General features: G+C 59.7%; 2 protein-coding genes and 1 long non-coding RNA gene across 5 annotated transcripts in view; 1 reads left to right on the top strand and 2 right to left on the bottom strand.

The window, feature by feature from the left end:
• Positions 1 to 1,347: 1,347 nt before the first annotated feature.
• Positions 1,348 to 11,907, bottom strand: TNNT1 (troponin T1, slow skeletal type). Of its 2 annotated transcripts, none has more exons than XM_081274108.1 (13): positions 11,716 to 11,907; positions 11,377 to 11,419; positions 11,019 to 11,276; positions 10,869 to 10,901; positions 10,077 to 10,098; positions 7,976 to 8,039; positions 7,686 to 7,802; positions 7,429 to 7,506; positions 5,607 to 5,720; positions 4,850 to 4,959; positions 2,224 to 2,314; positions 2,071 to 2,111; positions 1,348 to 1,477 (listed from the first exon to the last, which is right to left on the bottom strand). In XM_081274108.1, exons 1-13 carry the CDS (start codon positions 11,890 to 11,892, stop codon positions 1,432 to 1,434), a joined length of 1,194 nt encoding a protein of 397 aa, XP_081130234.1. In that variant the 5' UTR covers positions 11,893 to 11,907; the 3' UTR covers positions 1,348 to 1,431. The 2 variants fall into 2 exon arrangements, with proteins under 2 accessions (XP_081130234.1, XP_081130235.1); XM_081274109.1 differs by having other exon boundaries at positions 10,077 to 10,095.
• The window catches only part of LOC308637603, a 62,530-nt gene continuing 50,312 nt past the window's right edge, over positions 4,915 to 17,132 (top strand). Inside the window, exons 1-3 of the long non-coding RNA XR_014019635.1 lie at positions 4,915 to 5,023; positions 5,054 to 5,124; positions 5,452 to 5,509. This is a non-coding gene — a long non-coding RNA (uncharacterized lncRNA). The remainder of the gene's footprint in view (positions 5,024 to 5,053; positions 5,125 to 5,451; positions 5,510 to 17,132) is intronic.
• On the bottom strand, positions 13,667 to 16,840 carry TNNI3 (troponin I3, cardiac type). Of its 2 annotated transcripts, XM_081274130.1 has the most exons (8): positions 16,671 to 16,833; positions 16,398 to 16,410; positions 16,170 to 16,256; positions 15,656 to 15,697; positions 15,313 to 15,444; positions 14,893 to 14,982; positions 14,216 to 14,392; positions 13,667 to 13,822 (listed from the first exon to the last, which is right to left on the bottom strand). In XM_081274130.1, the coding sequence occupies exons 1-8, from the start codon at positions 16,679 to 16,681 to the stop codon at positions 13,739 to 13,741; spliced, it is 636 nt and encodes a 211-aa protein (XP_081130256.1). In that variant the 5' UTR covers positions 16,682 to 16,833; the 3' UTR covers positions 13,667 to 13,738. The 2 variants fall into 2 exon arrangements, with proteins under 2 accessions (XP_081130256.1, XP_081130257.1); XM_081274131.1 differs by lacking the exon at positions 14,893 to 14,982 and having other exon boundaries at positions 16,671 to 16,840.

Below are 17,132 nucleotides of genomic sequence, written 5' to 3'. Positions count from 1 at the left end.
GCCCGGCTCTGCCCTTCTCTTTCTGGTGCTGAAGTCTTCACACTTCTCAGGACTGCTGTTTTCTCTCAACACTAACAGTGGAATTTTGGTGCTTTACCTCAGAACCCCAAGCCCCCCCCCCCAACTGCTAGCAAAAATAAGCTCAGAACGATAAGAAGAAACTTTTCCCTCTTCCCCTGTGATGGCAGAAAAACAAACACTAGTCTGCACAGTAAAGATGGTTGGATAAGCGGGTGAACTGAGAACACAGAAGTAACAAGCCAACTCCTATAAGGCTCAGAGCAGAGGGGAGACTCTGGTGTCAGCTCCAATCTCTGATTTTAAAACTCTCCTTAGAAGAGTTATTTGCACAGAGGAACAGTTTAAGAGAGATTATATCATCGGGGACATCCAGAGCTGGCCTGCCTGGGACACACTAAGCTGGGTCTCCAAACTCAGCCCAACAGGGAACAGACTTTGCAACAGGTGTCCCCAGGAACAGTTCCCTTCTGAAGGCTGGCTTGGCTCTGGGCCTGGCGGAATCCTCCCAGCACACAGCAGTTGCAGAGAGAGAGTGCGACCTGGGTGGGAAGCCGGCTCTTCCAGGTTGCTACCTGTCCCTGCTCCTGTCCAACCACTGTCCTGTGCTCCCCTTCCCCCTTTCCCATAGGTCAGCTCCATGATGATGGCAATGATGACCTTTTCCCTGTTTCTCTTCCACCACTGTAGATTCAGGGAGCAAGAACCTGTCTTTATGTCTGTAGGATGTCCCTTTATGTCTTTATGTCCCTTCCAGAGACACAACCAAGTCTGACTCATAGGTTTGACCCCTAAGAACCTGGGCTACGGTCCTTGGGAAGGAAGTGAATGAGTTCCGTGTGCAGGTGCTGAAGTCTAGACACCTGTGTTGGAGTGGAAGGAACTGGCCAGGTCAGAGCTACTCGACCCCCATAACTCCTTCTTCCTCAATAACACGGCCCTTATTTTGTCTGGTGTGGAAAAGCACCCGCTAACTGAAGACTGAGCCGCGGATTCCCACATCCCGGCCTGGCCGGGGGATGACGCTGCCCTGGGGCTTCTGTCCTGCTCGCCCACGCCTTCCCTCGCTGAGGGCCTGCTGGGAGGTATCTGCCTTTGGGAGTGATGGGAGTGCATAGGGTCTTGGAGGGCACCTACCCAGGGAGGAATTCTGGGTCGTGGGCAGCCCGTTTCTCTTCCTGAGCACAGCTTTGCAGAGTAGCTGTGGGTGTCCACAGGGTCCCACCGCACATCATTTTGGTGCTTCCTGGTGACTCTACCAAGCAATAGCTACTTGTCAAGCACAAGCGGATCGCCCACCCACATTAACGCCAGAGCACTGAGCAGGTGCCTCGGGGGAGCCTTTATTTCAAGCCACAGACGGGGGGAGCCCTCCAGCGCTCCCAGAACCTCGAGGGGGGCCTTCCGAACTCCTCACTTCCAGCGGCCTCCAACTCGGCCCTTCCCTGCCCCCTTCCGGCTGTGGGACAAGGAGGCAGTATCAGGAGCTGAGGCGTCCCAGCCTCGGAGATGGGCACAGGCCCTTAATTCAGGATTCCACCAGGGAAACGCCCACCTCCACCCAGAGGAACAGGTGGGCAGATTGAGGGAGCACGGGAATGGGGGACTGTGGGCGAGTTCAGGGTGACCTGTGGCAGAGAAATGCCCTTGGGGAAGGGTGGCCTGCAGGTGGGCGACATGAGAGGCAGGGCAGTGGTGGGGGGGGGGTGGCAGAGAGTAAGAAGCGCAGGACATCTGTAAAGCAGGCTTTCTCCACCAGGCACGGGTGACCAGGAGGCTCACTGTGCATTGTGGGTGTCGCGCAATCTCGACAGGGGCTCCACCCCCTCGACACCAGGTTGTGACAACCTGAGTGTCCCAGCATTGCATATGTCCCCTGCGGATCAAGATCTCTGCTTCCCGCCCCAGGCTACAGGGACACAGAAAAGGGCCTGAAACCGGAGAGTGGAGACAGGACAGAAAAGGATGCCCTGAGAGCGAGGGACCAGGGAGAAAGCGGGGATCTGCCAAAAGGCCTGGCTGGGGACGCTGGGACGTGAGCCTCGAACTTACAACTTCTGGGCGTGGCTGATGCGGTTGTAGAGCACGTTGATCTGTGGGGGCGGGAGGCAGAGGCTAGGAAGGCCGAGGGGACACCCGACTGCCCTGCCCTGCCCTGCCCTGCCAGCCCCAGCCAGCCCGGCCTCCAGCAGGGGAGGCGCCCACCTCGTATTTCTGCTGCTTCAGCTTCTCCATCAGGTCGAACTTCTCGGACTCCAGCTGGTGTATCCAGTCCGACAGCTCCTGGGCCTTCTCCCTGGAGAGGCAGGAGGGCGCGATGGAGGGGAGCCAGGCCTCAGAGACAGAGAGCCGCGGGCCCAGAGAGGCTGACCGCACCGCAGAGCCACACAGCCGGCTCCAAGCTTGGCACTGTCAGTCCTGGAAGCCAAGGACTTTCCATCTGTGCTCACTCTCTCAGCTCCCATGGTCAAGAGCTGCGGCCCCAGACGCGGGAAGCCCAGGCTCCAGTCCTGGCTCTAGTCTCTCATTTATGACCATGGCCCAGGGACTTCTCTAGAATCTCTAGGATTCCTCCCCTAAAAAATGCAGAAATAAAACTGAAGCAAGGATGGCTGGCTGTCTACCAACCGTGCCCATTTCCATTCTCCCTTTCTTCTTGGGAAACAGAGCCCTGTGCCATAGGCCCAGCGGACAGGCAAACTCTCCACCCTCCTTGCAGGTAGGCGAGGCCAATGGGATCAAAGTAGCTCACTGGCTTCAGCAAAGGCCTTGTGGCTCTTTCCTTGCAACCTCCTTCTGCTGCTTGGTGCCCCAGCAGCTGTACTGGACCATGAGGTGATTTCGAGGATGGGAATGTTGGACTGAGAATGCTAGAGCAAGAAGACAGGTGTCTGCATCTCTGGTGATCACACACCAGCCATGGACTACTTTCCTTCAGATTTCTTCTACATGAGAAACAAACCTCTGTGGTTTAGACTGCTGTAGGCACCCTCAGCTACTCCAGGCCAAATCTGACCGAGCAAGGTCCAGGGCTCTGAGCCACAGGGGGTGAGGCAAGGCGTGTGAAGTGCCTGGCACACAGGGAGCCCCTGGAGAGCCAGCCCTCCTACATCTGTTCATCATCATTAGTGTTCCTAGTCCTCTTTGGCTTCCCCGGGAGCCTCTCCTCCATGGGGTACAGGTGGTCCCCCGCGGGTGCAGGTCCCTGAATTCCCTCCACAGTACCGCACCACTCCAGCCGCAGCACTTCCATTGTGTTAGCAACTGTGTGGGATCCGGCAATCACAGAGCGCAGAGGGTGTGCCCCCTCTAGTAGGTACTACAGTCACCCGACAAGGGAGCTCGGTACCTGTGGGGTCCGTACAAAGTCCCGCTGGATACTGAGGGACACCTGTATTTTATTTAAAAGGCGTATAGCCCCTTATGCTTCAGTTTCTCTCATCCAATACATGAAATTTTGTAACTTGAGATTCTCAAAAAATACGATTGAACTTGAATTATGAGTAGGTGTGTAGCAGGGGGAAGCGGGAAAAGGAAGAAATAGGAAATATGAACATCATCACCACATTGCTTTACACCAGGCCCCGTGAGGGTCTTTACATGAACCATGTGTGGGGAGGGTGGACACACAGCACAAAGGACATCCAAGCCAACCTGTGCAGCTTGGGAGGCTGAGGCAGGAGGGTAGCAAGTTGGAGCCCAGCCTCAGCAACTTAGCAAGACCCTGTCTTAAAGTGAAAACTAAAAAGGGCTGGGGATGTGGCTCAGTGGTTAAGCCCCTGGGTTCAATCCCTGGTATAAAACAAAACAGGATTTCCAATCCCCCTGCAGCACCTGGCCCTGGACTATAAATCCCAGCGTGCCACAGGAGTGCAGGAGCCGGGACTACTGGGGGCCCAGGCGGGTCACTGACACCTGGCTGGGGCCCCTGTGAGACCCTGGACTTCTCTGGACTGGCCCTGCGGACTACATTTCCCAGAGTTCCTGTGCACACTGCCCCAACTCCAGTGAGCCGCTCACCTTGGTAATTTGAAAGTGTTTACACCACAGAAATGGGCAAGAGCTGAGCCTGGACTCCACCCCAGGACAGCTGACCATACACCTTTACTATCAAATCACTTCACAGCACAGTAGCAAATACAGACCACCACACCAAACTGCTCGGGTTCAAGGCCCGGCTCTTCCACGTGCTTGCTGTTCAGCCCTGGAAAAGTTGCTTCACTTCTCGGTGCCTCAGGTTCCTCACCATGAACGTGAGGATGCCAACAGTGCCCACCTCATGGCTGTGAGTCCCCCACAGGGGACTGCTATTTATTGTCCTCACCACACTGACCCCCTCAGAGCACCTGGAGGGACAGCGCGTAGACTTTGCTCTCATAGAATCCTTGGGCCAATGAGAAGCAGGAGTCGGAAGCTAAAGCTCAGATGACCCAGCCCCTTCAGAACCCAGGCCAGCGCACAACAAGACACAGGGAGCCCAGAAGGACAGGCCTGGGGACTGTACCCCTGTGGAGCAGGGGGAAGAGAAGAGCGTGCAAGGACACAGGGCTCAGCCAGAAAGTCCCACCAGACAGCGGCTTGAGCGCGGAGGAAAAGGAGCCCCCAGCACCTCAGAAACAGCCGTCCAACCCCAGGCCAGGCCCCAGTCTCCATCCAGGGGCAGCCTGGACGTGGGTCCCCTGGAGCCACACGATCCAGAGGGCAGCAGGAGCCAGAGCGGCTGCACATGCCAAGGTAAAGCAGCCCCGGGCTCAGATCCAGAGCACTGCCCACCCACGCTGAGCCAGGGTCCCTCACGTCCCCTCCCGCACCCAGGCGCCCCGCCACACACCGGAGCTGGTCTTCGCCCAGATAGTCGATGTCCAGAGGCTTCTTCCGCTCCGACAGGATGCGCAGTTTCATCTCCCGCCCAGTCTGCCGCTTCCCCCGCTTCTGCTCCGCCTGAGAGTGGGAGAGAAACTGAGACAGGCCAGGAGAGCAGGCCAGCCTCCCCCGGAGACCCAGGGTCCAGGCCAGCCTCCTCCCTCAAACCCAGGGTCCAGGCCAGCCTCCTCCCTCAGACCCAGGGTCCAGGCCCAGCCTCCTCCCTCAGACCCAGGGGTCCAGGCCCAGCCTCCTCCCTCAGACCCAGGGGTCCAGGACCAGCCCCCTCCCTCAGACCCAAGGTCCAGGACCAGCCCCCTCCCTCAGACCTTGGGGTCTAAGCCCAGCCCCCTTCCTCAGACCCAGGGTCCAGGCCCAGCCCCCTCCCTCAGACCCAGGGTCCAGGCACAGCCTCCTCCCTCAGACCCAGGGGTCCAGGCATAGCCTCCTCCCTCAGACTCAGGGGTCCAGGCCAGCCTCCTCCCTCAGACCCAGGGGTCCAGGCCCAGGCCTCCTCCCTCAGACCCAGGGGTCCAGGCCCAGCCTCCTCCCTCAGACCCAGGGGTCCAGGCCCAGCCTCCTCCCTCAGACCCAGGGTCCAGGCCCAGCCTCCTCCCTCAGACCCAGGGTCCAGGCCTAGCCTCCTCCATCCAGAACCAGAAGTCTGGGCCCACCATTCCCTCCCCATGGAATATAGACCCCCGGCCCCTGCAGGCTGAACGCACCTTGACCAGGTAGCCCCCAAAGTGGGCCCCCATGTTGGACAGAACCTTCTTCTTCTTGGCATCGTCCTCTGCTCTCTTCTTGGCCTCCTCCTCCTCCTTCCGCATCTTCTCCTCCTGTGGGGGTGGGGGTTCACCCACGGCCTCCCTTCTCCCTTGCAGACTGAGGGGAGGCCCTGGGATGCAGCGTATGGAGCACAGGGAGGAGAGCCCTGCCTCCCCTCCTGGCCCGGCTATGTGGCCATCCACACGGTCCTCCCCGGGGCTTGAATGTCCTCCCAGCAAACACTGAAGAATGGGGGGTGCTGACTTCTCCTGCAGCCTGCACCTGAATGGGTTCTGCTGTGAGCCTCGCCTCCCTGGCCTCGAGAGGAGGACGCCTGTCCTCAGAGGGCCAGAGGCGCTAACGCCAAGGTGTTGGGCACACAGAGGCTGGTGGCCAGGGCTGGGCTGGGGTTCAGTGGTGGAGCACTTGCCTAGCATGTGGGAGGCCCTGGGTTCCATCCCCAGCACCACAAAAAAGAAAAAGGGGCGGCTAGGCTCCAGGCACCACAGTGCTCCAGCATCAGCAGGGCACCTGAGAGATCCCGGCTCCTGCAGCCGAGCCCCTCCCCTCTGAGGGGTGGTGGGACCATGGCTTCTGCAGGCCAGCCTTCTCTCCCCATAGCCAGCTGTTGCTGTAATCTGCAAACTTAAAGCAATGCAGTTCCGGGGCTCAGAAGCCTGAAATGGCCTGGCTGGGCCCAAACCCAGGGGTGAGCTGACCTGGTCCTCCAGGCTCCTGGGAGATGCCCTTCCCACCTTTTCTAGCTCCCAGGGGCAGTGCCCTCCCACCGGGCCTCTGGCTCCCAAGGCAGCAGGCAGCATCTTAAATCTCCCTGGCTCTGGCCTTCCATCCTCCCCCTCCTGAGGACCCTGGTGCAAGGGTGGCAGGAAGATGCAAATCCACAACCACCTTCCAGATCCTGATCTGGTCTCATCTGCAAAGCCTGTTGGCTGGGCACAGTTGCACAACCCACAGACTGTGGGCCTGGGGTGTGGGCACCTCGGAGGCATATCCTGCCTTCCACTGCACCCTGCTCTCAGCCTTAAACAGTGGGTTGCATGAGGACCCACTTCTTAATGCCAACACGGTGACATTTCAAACCACCCTAGCACCCTCAGGGGTCAGCTGTGGCCAGGGCTCAGCTCTGTGGGGGAAAGAGCAGCTTCAATGCCTCCCTGGATTTGTGCGGAAAGCAGAGCAGAGTTTAGGCCAGGGCTGCTGGTGGTCACTCTGCAGGGTGATCAGCCATTGCAGTTTGCATGAGACTAACAGGATGTGGAAGTTTCCTGGCTAAACCCAGGAAATTATCAGACAAGCCAAGAGGAGAGTTGGTCACCCTAGTATTCACAGAAAGGTGACCAAGGATTGGAAGAAGAAAAGCTCTCTGGTGTCTGAGTGCCCTGATCCAACCACGCCCGAAGCAACAGCAGTTCTAGGCGCTTTTTTTTTTTTTTTTTTTTTTTTTTTTTTTTTTTTTTTTAACCAGGGAGGGAACCAAGGCACGCCTCCCCAGCCCTTTTTGTTTTGTTTTGAGACAGGGTCTCACAGAGGCTGGCGTTGAACTTGCAATACTCCTGCCTCAGCCTGCCAAGTGCCTGGGACCACACGGGTGCACCACCCCGCCTTTCCTTTCTGCTGAACCCAGTTAGGGTTGAGTTTCCATCCCTTCCAACAGGAAGAGCCTTAGGTGATACAGCGCACCACGGAGAGTGTCAGGAACGGGAAAAGCAGCACCCCACCAGGAGGGAGGGTGCGCCCCAGGGGAGGGGAGGCACCCACCGCCAACTTGGCCTGCCGCTCGCGCTCCTTCTCGGTTCGGAAGCGCTGCTGCTCGGCTCTCTCCGCCCGGCGCCGCTCCTGGGGGCAGGAGAATGAGAGGGTGGGAGGCGCCCGGCCGTCCCTGCCCAAGCGGGGCCCGAGGGTGGAGAGGAGGCCGGAGCGCCCGTTCCAAGCGCTCCGGACCAAGGGGAGCTCACGTCCCCAAGATCCGGCGAGGAGCTGCGCGGGGAGGGCGGGCGCCCCAGTGCCCCACTCACAATGCGCTCCTTCAGCGCGATGAGCTCCTCCTCCTCTTTCTTCCGCTGCTCGAAATGCACGTCGATGAGCGTCTGCAGCTCCAGCAGGTCTTTCTCCATGCGCTTCCGGTGGATGTCCTGCGGGGCCAGGGGGACTCGCTGGAGCCGGCCGGCAGGCCCCCGGTGTCGGGGTCCCACGGAGGGCCCCCCGCAGATGGCGGCAAAGCAGCGTGTGCGCGCGTCCAGCGAAGGCGGTGGGCAGCGCCTCCCTAACCCGCGGGGGCGCCGCTCTGGGGACGGCTGCTACTTACATCGAAGTCCACACGCTCCCCTTCTGGGATCTTCGGGGGGATCAAAGGAGGAACCACCGGACGGCTGCGGGGCAGGTGGGGACAGTGAGCGGGCCGACCTCCCAGAGGGGGTTTTATACGTGATGACGTTTGAATATATTAGGTGGAATAAACTGTGCTGGACAATTCATGTCACCTGCTTTTGCAGACGTTTTTAAATGTGGCTAATAAAGCATTTCAGTGACACATGTGGCTTGTGTCCTGTGGGTGGGGCTGTCCTGGGAGTCAGCCCAGGCCCTTCTCTGATTCTCTGCCACCCGCACTCCCCACCTCCTTGGAATGCTCTCTTTCCTGATCTGCCTCGACCTCTCCCGCTATCCCATCCCCAGGAGCCTTCCAAAGAGCCTGCCCTCTTCTTCATTCAAAGGACAGTGCCAGGGGCTTCCCTGTTCTCCCTGGTGTCTGAGGGGAATTGGTTCCAGGATCCCCAGTGGATGTCAAACTCCACGGACTCTCGCCTTCCTCGTATAAAGTGGTGTAAGGCTGGCGTGTGACTTATTTGTAAGTCATCCCTAGATAACCTGCAGTACCTACTACAATGCCAGTGCTGCGGACTGGTGTTGCTTACCGAGAACACTGTGTTGTTTAGGGAATGGTGTCAAGAGAAAAGCCTCTCCGTGTTCAGTAGACACAATTGTTCTATCGTCTCTGATCTGCACCGGTGGAATTCACAATCCCGTGGTTCCCAGGGAGGCCACTGTGCTGAGGCTCCATCTCCAGCCCACCTCTCTCCTGAGCCCAGACTTATGTTGATGGACACCTCCCGAACATTCTGTACCTCCCCATCCCGGGCCCCAGCAGAGCTCAGCAACTTCTGCAGGCTGTCCCAGCTCACTGTCCCTTTGTTCCCAGCCCAGAGACCCTGGAGGGCTGTCCTTGTCACCTCTCTCCCTTGCCCAACAGCTCATCTAACCCCAAGTCCTGTCCCTTTACCTGGATTCTCTCAATCTGCCTCTTCCTTTACATCCCACAGCCCCCTGCCCCAGCACAGTCCTCTTTCCTTCCCACCTGAACCAACCTCCCAGCCTCCTCTCTGGCCTCCCTGCCTCCAGCTTGTGGCTCTTCCTCCTTTAAGACTCCAGAGGGACCTTTCTAAACTCCTGAACTGACTCCTTCCTCAACTTGGCCCTACCCTAAATACAAGTCCAAGCCACTGGCCAGGATTCTGACCCTCCCCCATCAGGCCCCTGCCAGCTTCTCCAAACCTCCTCTCCTCTCATCTTCTCATACGCATTCAGCAGTCCATGGTGCCCTGGTTGTGTCCCAAGTCTTCACACCCCTGAGCCTTTGCACTTGCTGTGCCCTCTGGCCTGATACTCTTCCCCTGACAAACTCCACCCCCTTCTCCACAGACCTTCTCTGGCAGGGAAACTCATCTGCGTTCTCACGTGCTCTCTCCACTAGATCTAGCCTTTCCATGGCTCCCCAGTGCCTTGGCCTCTACAACTCGGCTCCTTCTTGCACACTGAACTCTAGGTATAATGAAATTTGCACCACTTGCCATCCAGAATTGATGCTTCTGGTTTCCTTCATACTTGGATGGCTGCTTCCTTGCATCTCCAAGCCTTGTCCCCAATGTCACTCTATGAGCTTCCACAGCCTCCACTGATCTGCTTAGCTTAGGATGCTCATTATGAGAATGACTATCAGTACCCTGGGCTGGTTTATATGCGGCCACTAGTCTCGGCACACACACAGCCTTCTCTCCTACAATGTCCCTCCTACCTCCTGTCCACTAGAGGTGACTCCCAGGAGAAGCCTTCCTGGAATGCCCAGAGCAAGAGCAGGGCCCCCTGCCAGGCTCCTCTGGAACCTGGGATCCCATTACTGTCCCTGGGTCTATTTCACCATTATGGTGGCAAAGGGGGTCTGCCCTGCCACACACCGTGTGAGGTCCTGGAAATGCAAGCTGAGAGGTGGTGGCTTAGGTTGGGGTTAGGGTTAGGTTAGTCGCCTCATTCCCATGCCCTGTCTTTTCTACCGTTTTACACCCTACCTCTGGAGGTGGGGGAATGTTTAGGAGCAATGGTGGGTACCCCAGCCCCACCCCATAGAGTCTCACCTTGGTTTGGGGCGCTCTTCTTCTGGGGATAAAGAGGGATACAAAGAGACAATTAGGAAGAGTTATGGGGTGAAGAACCTGATACCCCGTAGGGAACCCCCAAACTTCTGCCCAGGGCACCAGGGAAAGACTCAGAGTCCAGTTCTGGGGAAGGGGCACAGGGAGAAGAAAGGGGAGAAGGAAGTCGGGTGGCCATAAGAGAGGAAGAGGATCACACGCATCGGATATACATTCAGCACTGGTGTGGGGGTCCCACCCCCTCTCCGGAAACCCCAAGTCCAAAGCCCAGACCCACCTCTCCTTATATGCCCAGAGCTCCTGCCCTCCTCCATCAAGACCCGGCGTGGCGGGATCCCAATCCCTGTCTTCTTTCAGGGAGTTCTGCTCCCGGCCCCTCCCCCCTTGGGACACCCCATTCTTACTAGGATCCTCGGTTCAGGCCCCAGCCTTTGAATGTATATGGGGAGGGAGAGAACGGGGTGGGCGAGGAGGCGGGGGGCGCGGCGGCGCCTCTCGGCGACCGTCCCACCCTTCCGCAAGCTCCTCTGGCTGGGGAAGAAGGCGGGGGTCGGTCCCTTCAAGGAAGGGAAAGCGCCCAGGCCCCAGGCCACTTCCCTTCGCGGCCACCAGGGGGCGCGGGGCCCGCGGGGCTTAAAGGGCCGGGCTGCGGGGCGGGAGCAGGGGCTGCGGGGCGGGAGCTGGGGCTGCGGGGCGGGAGCTGGGGCTGCGGGGGCGGCGGGTGCAGGCGCCGAGGACGTCGCGCGGCCTCGGGAAGCGGAGCAGCCGCGTTACCTCGCTCTGCCACCGGCTCCGGCTCCTCGGGGGCTGGGAGGGGGACAAGCGAGGGCGGGGAGGCCACGCGGGCGGGGGAGAGAGGGGACAGGTCAGGCCGGGCGCGGCGGGGCGCCCCCTCCCACCGCGCGGGCTCAGCGCGGGCCTCACCTTCCTCCTCCTCCGCCGCCTCCTCCTCTGCAGGGCGACCACACAGCGTTAGGAGCTCCGCGGCGGCCGCGAGTGCCCAGACCCCGGGCTGCGGTCTCGGGCGCCGGGACACTGCGCCGTGGCTGCGGGGCGCGGGCGGGCGGGGGCCGGCAGGGCCCGCGGCGTCCCGGGAGCCACACCCGCACCGGCGCCCAGAGGCGGGGGCCGCCGAAGTCCCCACCCCCGGCCGCCGGTGTCGCCTCACCTTCCGCCTGCGCCCTGAGGACCGGGCAGGGGGAGAGAAGAGGGCGAGTTAGCAGACCTGGGGTGGGAGAGCCTCTCGGTCGCCGAGCCCGACCCTCCCGCCAGCGACACTCACTCCTCGTATTCCTGCTCTTCGGTGTCCGACATCCTGGAGTGACCTAAGACCAGAGGGAAGCGGCCAGTGGAGCGGGGTCCTCTAGGAAGAGGCGGGGTCTGGGCACCTGGGCCTGGGGCAGGAGCGGAGGCTGGGCGCCTGGGCGCCTGGGCCTAAGGGAGGAGGGCTGGGGGACCTAGTGTGGAGGTGTGGCCCCAGCCTGGCACCGAGGCTGCAGGCCGCCCCCCCTCACACAGCTGTCTTCTTTTGTCTGGTGACAGGCCCCAGGGAACCCGATAGGAGTGGGGATTAGGAGGTATTGGAAAAGGGACAGTGGCCTGAAGACAATAGCTGCCCCACCTCTAGTGCTATTTTGGAGGGATGTCGTAGTCGGTGAAACTGAGGACATTTCCTAAGAAGGGATTTGAGGACCGGGGGCCTTCTGTGACAATTAGTCACACCCGTCCCCACTCCTACCCTCACCCCCCCCCCGGCTGTTTTCTCTCCCACCTGTCTCCTCTTTTCACCTTCACCCATATCCACTGACCGGGTGCATGCCACCAAGAGCAGCTTCTGTCCTCAGGCCTCATCCTGACCTGAAACACCCAGACCCCCACCCCAGGATCCCCCAGGCCCCACAACACCCAGGTTAAGAGATGCCCAAATCCCAAAGCCCACAGATTCTGATGCCCCTGGTCAGAAACAGCAAGTCCTGTATCTCCAGATTCTGAGGGATCCAATCCATGATGGTCCAGGCAGGAGCCTGACATCTTAAGACCTCCAGGCCTTGAGACCTCGAGGTGTGAAAAAAAAATCACCATACCCATGCTCAGAGCCCAAGTTCCTGACACCCAAAATTATGGCATCACAGTTCCAAACCTTCTGATCAAAAGACCTCAGATTATGAGACCCTGCCCTAGTTTTGATACCCTCAGAGTCTGAGTCCCCAAATTCTGATACCCAGACTGTTTCACCTTCAAGCCCAGATATCCCCAATTTCTGAGATTTTCCTGAACTCTGAGACCTCTGCAGTCCAAAGGAGGGATTCCTAGATTCTAAACCCACAAATCCTGTACTTTCCTCTCCATCCCCAGTACCCCTGAAGTCTGAGCCTCCTGAATTCCCAGACCTCCATACCTCTACCCCTCCCCACTAAAGCCCCCTCCCCCAAAGACATGAGCCACGGAGACCACAGAGCACAGACCCCTGTTACCTAAGGCTGAGTCCGCAGATGCTGTAAACCTGTAAACCGTAGACTGGGCTGTGCCAGGGCAGGATGCCTCTGGGGGTTTATAGCTGGTGGTTTATAGCTGTGGCTCAGCCCCGCCCCAAGTCAGAGGAGGGGAGAGAATTCCTTTGCTCAAACACATGTCCTTTGGCTCAGAGGCTGCCCTGCCCCCTTAGATTCAGGGTCCAAGCACCCTCTGGCTGCTCCCAAATCCCTTCCCCACCCGACAGCACCCGCCTGGAGACGCTGGCTGGATCAGGCACCCCCAAGCTCCCTTATAGCACCAGCATCCTTTGCTGTCAAATCCCCAGGCTGCAAATGAGGTCCCTGGAGACTCTCCCATACCTCCCTAGTGACAAAGGGGCACGAGGGACGCTTCCTATTTCCATCTCTCTGTTCCCTCATCCTGTGTCTCTCTGAGCCTCCATTTCTCCATCCTCAACCCCCTGTCTGCGGTCTCTGCCTCTCATCTCCTAGCTTTCCATCTGCCATTCTCTGTGTGTGTCTTTCTTCACTCCTGTGTTCCCCTCTGTGTCTGTCCATCTTTCTGACTCCCCCTCCCCACCCCCACCTCTTTGTCTGTCACCCGGATTCCACCCTGGTGACAACAGGCACTAAAGACTGGCAGCAGGTGTGTGGGGGGAGGATGGGGTGTCAGGCTGGTAGGACCTCATGCTCCCAACCCCCACCTCCATCTGACACTGATCTTTTTTGGTGTCCTCTTTCCCCCCTTTCCAGCCAAGCCATGACCTTGAACTCGGGGGAAGCCAGCCTGGGAGTGCAGGCAGGCTTGGGCACCCCTCCACCCTGCCTGCTGGAGACTGTCCCTTGTGGTCTCCATCTTTGTGGTTTTGTTTGCATGCATTTATCAGGGTGTCTCTTCAGGTCTCTCTCTTTGGATCTCTGACCCCCTCTGTCACTACAGCCTCTCTGTCCCCGCCTCTCCCTCTGGCCTTGTATGTACTGCGTCCTCTGCAGAGGAGCTGAGAACACCCATGGAAGAAACCCAGCTTGCCCTGACCTGCTGGTGCCCCCTGCTTTCCATCTTTCTCACGACTAAGACCCAAGGCAAAAGACACATGGTCTCTTCCAGCTCCGGGAGCAGCTTTTATTCCTCAGGGCCATACTCAGGGCCACACTGGTGGGTAGGGAGGCTCAGCCCTCAAACTTCTTCTTGCGGCCTTCCATTCCGCTCAGCGCATCGATGTTCTTGCGCCAGTCTCCTACCTCCCGGTTCTCCTGGGGGGGGGGTTGGGTCAGAGGTTAGGGTCTCCACCTGCTCTCTGGCTCACTGGGTTACTACGCTCCCACTTCCTGTCTCCCTCCCACACTTCCTGTCTGCTTCCTTTACTTCTCTTCCTGTTACACTCCTGTCTCTTCCTTCTTGTTCCCCTCCTGCTCTTCTTTCCTCTTTCAGGGACTTGCTGTTGCTCTATGAACTTCCTGGACTCTTGCTACTTCCTGTCTCCCCTCCTCTTCTGTCTTCCATGTGCACTTTGTGACTCTCCCAAACTCCTCCCCCTAGGTGCCTCTCACCCCAGCTCCAAGTGCCACCTGCCCTCCGGGCGAGGTCCTAGGGTGGTTGGCCTCAGCACCCCCAGCATTGCCCTCCTGGCCCTCACCCACACTCACCTTCTCGGTGTCTTCCTTCTTCACTTGCTTGAGGTGGGCCCGCAGGTCCAAAGATTCCTTAGCGCGGGCCCCCAGCAGTGCCTGCATCATGGCATCCGCAGAGATGCGAACCCTCCGCAGGGTGGGCCGCTTGAACTTGCCACGAAGGTCAAAGATCTTCTGGGTCAGATCTGCAATCTGCGGTGACCATAGGGGGAGTAGAGGTGCCCTGCTTCCTCCTCCCCACATTCTCCCACCCTGTGGTCTCCTCCTCTCCCTGTCCTGCCTCCCAGTACCTCGGTACCTAGGCCTTGCCCAGTCCTCCCAGCTCAGACCTCTAATCTGGAACTTGGAGCCCTCAATGCGATCCACCCTCATCTCTCAAAACTTCTGACACACCACTATCCTGGAGGGACACACGCATTCCCGGGCTGGCCTGGACTCACTCACCCAAGGGTACCCACCGCTCCGCCCTCCTATTCCCAGCCAGACCTCACCCGGCCCTGCAGGTGCTGTCCCAGTGCCAGAGCAGCCTTCCCAGGCAGACTGTTCTCACTCTTCTGCACCCACCCTGCTCACAGCATTCTCCTGGGTCTCCCGGGACCCACAACCAAAGGCAGCTGCAATAGTCAGGCTGAGACCACAACCCCAGCCTCTCGCCCTACCCGGCAGGTGCCCAGAGTGCTCAGTGCTCCCACCTCCTTAATGTTCTTGGTGACCTTTGCCTCTACGTCATATCTCTCTTCATCCACCTTGTCCACCCGGGTGTGCAGCTGGCGGCACAAGTCCTGGGGGGGGGGGTACCGTGTGTGCTGTGGGAGCAAAGCTAGGGACCAGAATTTCTGAGTCTGAGGGAGGAGAGCTGGGATCTGGACTCCTGGGTCTGAGGAGTGGTAGTTGAGGCCTGAACATGTTGTCCCGAAGGAGTAGGCCGCCTTCTGGACAGCCGGGAATCCAGGGGACTGTCAGTGAAGCGTTCTAGGGGCCCGGAGTCCTGAGAACCTGACAGGTTCAGGGCTGCAGGGATGATGACTGGGTTTTGAAATTGTAGGTGACTTCCATCAGGACTTCTGTGTCCCCAGGGCAGGACAGGGGTCCATGCCTCGTGTGAGCAGTACCTGTAGCTCCGCGAAGCCCAGCCCAGCCAGCTCCAGAGGCTGGCAGCGGGTGCTCAGGGCGCGTGTCTTCTCTCCCCGCCGCTCTTCGGCCTCCCGCTCCAGCTCCTGCTTCGCCATCTGCAGCATCAGGGTCTGCAGAGGGGCGGGAGGGACCGCAGTCCCCCAGCACGGGGATCAAACTTTGTCCTGCGTGTCCCAGCCACCTGGCCATCCAAGGTTGGTCTCCTTCCTTCAAAGCTCCTCCCCTCCCGCAGAGGGATTCCCCAAATCAAGTCAGCCCCTCAGGATAAAGCCCCCCACCCGCCCACGTACCCGGAACCCCGCCCCCCGAGCACATTCACACCTTGAGCTGCAGTTTTCTTGAGGCGGAGATCTTAGACTTTTTCTGCCAGGGGGACATGTTGAAAGGAGGATGGAGAGGACAGATCCGAAGATGGGTGGTGGGAGGGAGACACCCCCACACCTTCAAATTTCAGATGTGGGCCCATCTCCTAATCGAACTGGAAGCCGTGCCCCTCGGACCCACCCGTGCCCCTCGGGCTCTCGCTCAAGCTAGGCACCGTCCACTCGCCTCCGAAGCCGTGCTGTGGACCCTGGAGTTCCGCCCACAGGCGGGTCTAGCCAATCCGAACCTGACCCTTCTGGAAACTCCGCCCCACCCTCCTGGGCGTTCGCTCAGCCCCAGAGACGGAGCGGAAATTTCAAATTCCATTTCGGGGATTCTAAGTTCGATCCCGAGAATCCTCCGTGACCAGAGTCTCGCCGGGTCGGAGGACCGGCCCCGCCCCTCTCCCGTAAGGAGTGGGCCCCGGGGATTCCGAACCCGCGAAGCCCCGCCCCGTGGAGGGCCCACCCACCTTGGCGTGCGGTTCGGTGGCGTAGGCTCGGTAGTTGGCGGAGGAGCGGCGTCGCACCGGGGCGGGCGCGGGGCGCGGGTCCCCGGCCTGGGGGTGGGGGAGCGGGCCGCGTCACCACGAAGACCCTGCAGCCTTCCACGCACCCTCTCCCTCATGCCCCAGCCCCTCCCCGCAGCGCCCACCCGGACCGCACGGTCCCCGCCCCTGCCCACGACGCGCGGGTCTCACCGCATCGCTGCTGCTGGAAGGAGAGAAACAGGAGCGGGATTAGTGGTGGCGCGTGTCTGTCCCCTAAGTTCCGTCTCCCAAGGCCTCTCAGACCAAGAGACCCCGGCCAGCAGCTCCCCCACATTCTCACCTCATTTCCACCCAGGAGCCCACCCTACCCCCTGTTCAGGCCAGGGGTTGAGCCTCGCTGCTCCCGCCCTCTCAGGAACGCTGGGGGACGCCCACCACCCCTGCCCTCGGGCCTCAGGGTCCGGGTTGTCCAGCTTCACTCACTCGTCAGCCATGCAGAGACAGACGGGGGTCTCGGGAGACGAAGAAGGGGTACCGGGGCTCTAAGAGGAGGGTCGACCGTGTCCGGGTGACCTTGGAGGTCCCAGACGTTTGTCTCCTCCGGGCTGCTCAGGCCTCACGGAGGACACTGAGATAACAGGCGAGGACAGACTAAATATACTGCTGTCTCCTCCCTCTGCTCAGCATGAGAGATAATGGGGCGCGTGAGGGGTGGGGCTGGCCACCCTCCAACAGAACCACCAGGTCACCTTGGTGGCCGGGAATCCAGACCCCTTTCTGCCCCACCCCCCAACTCTGGAGATTCTGACTCCTTCCCACCCAGACTCAGAAAAAGTCCTGGCTCCACGCCACTCCTCCCTCAAACCCCCCTCCGGAGACCAGTCCAGGCCCCAGCCCCTCACTCAACTGCAGTCTCCAAGTGTGCTAGAACTTTAACCCTTTCAC

This window comes from Spermophilus citellus (assembly GCF_964194105.1).
Source record: "Spermophilus citellus genome assembly, chromosome: 18".
NCBI lineage: Eukaryota > Metazoa > Chordata > Mammalia > Rodentia > Sciuridae > Spermophilus > Spermophilus citellus.
Note: the sequence above shows the minus strand (reverse complement) of the source record. Positions and strands in the feature narration are given on the sequence as shown.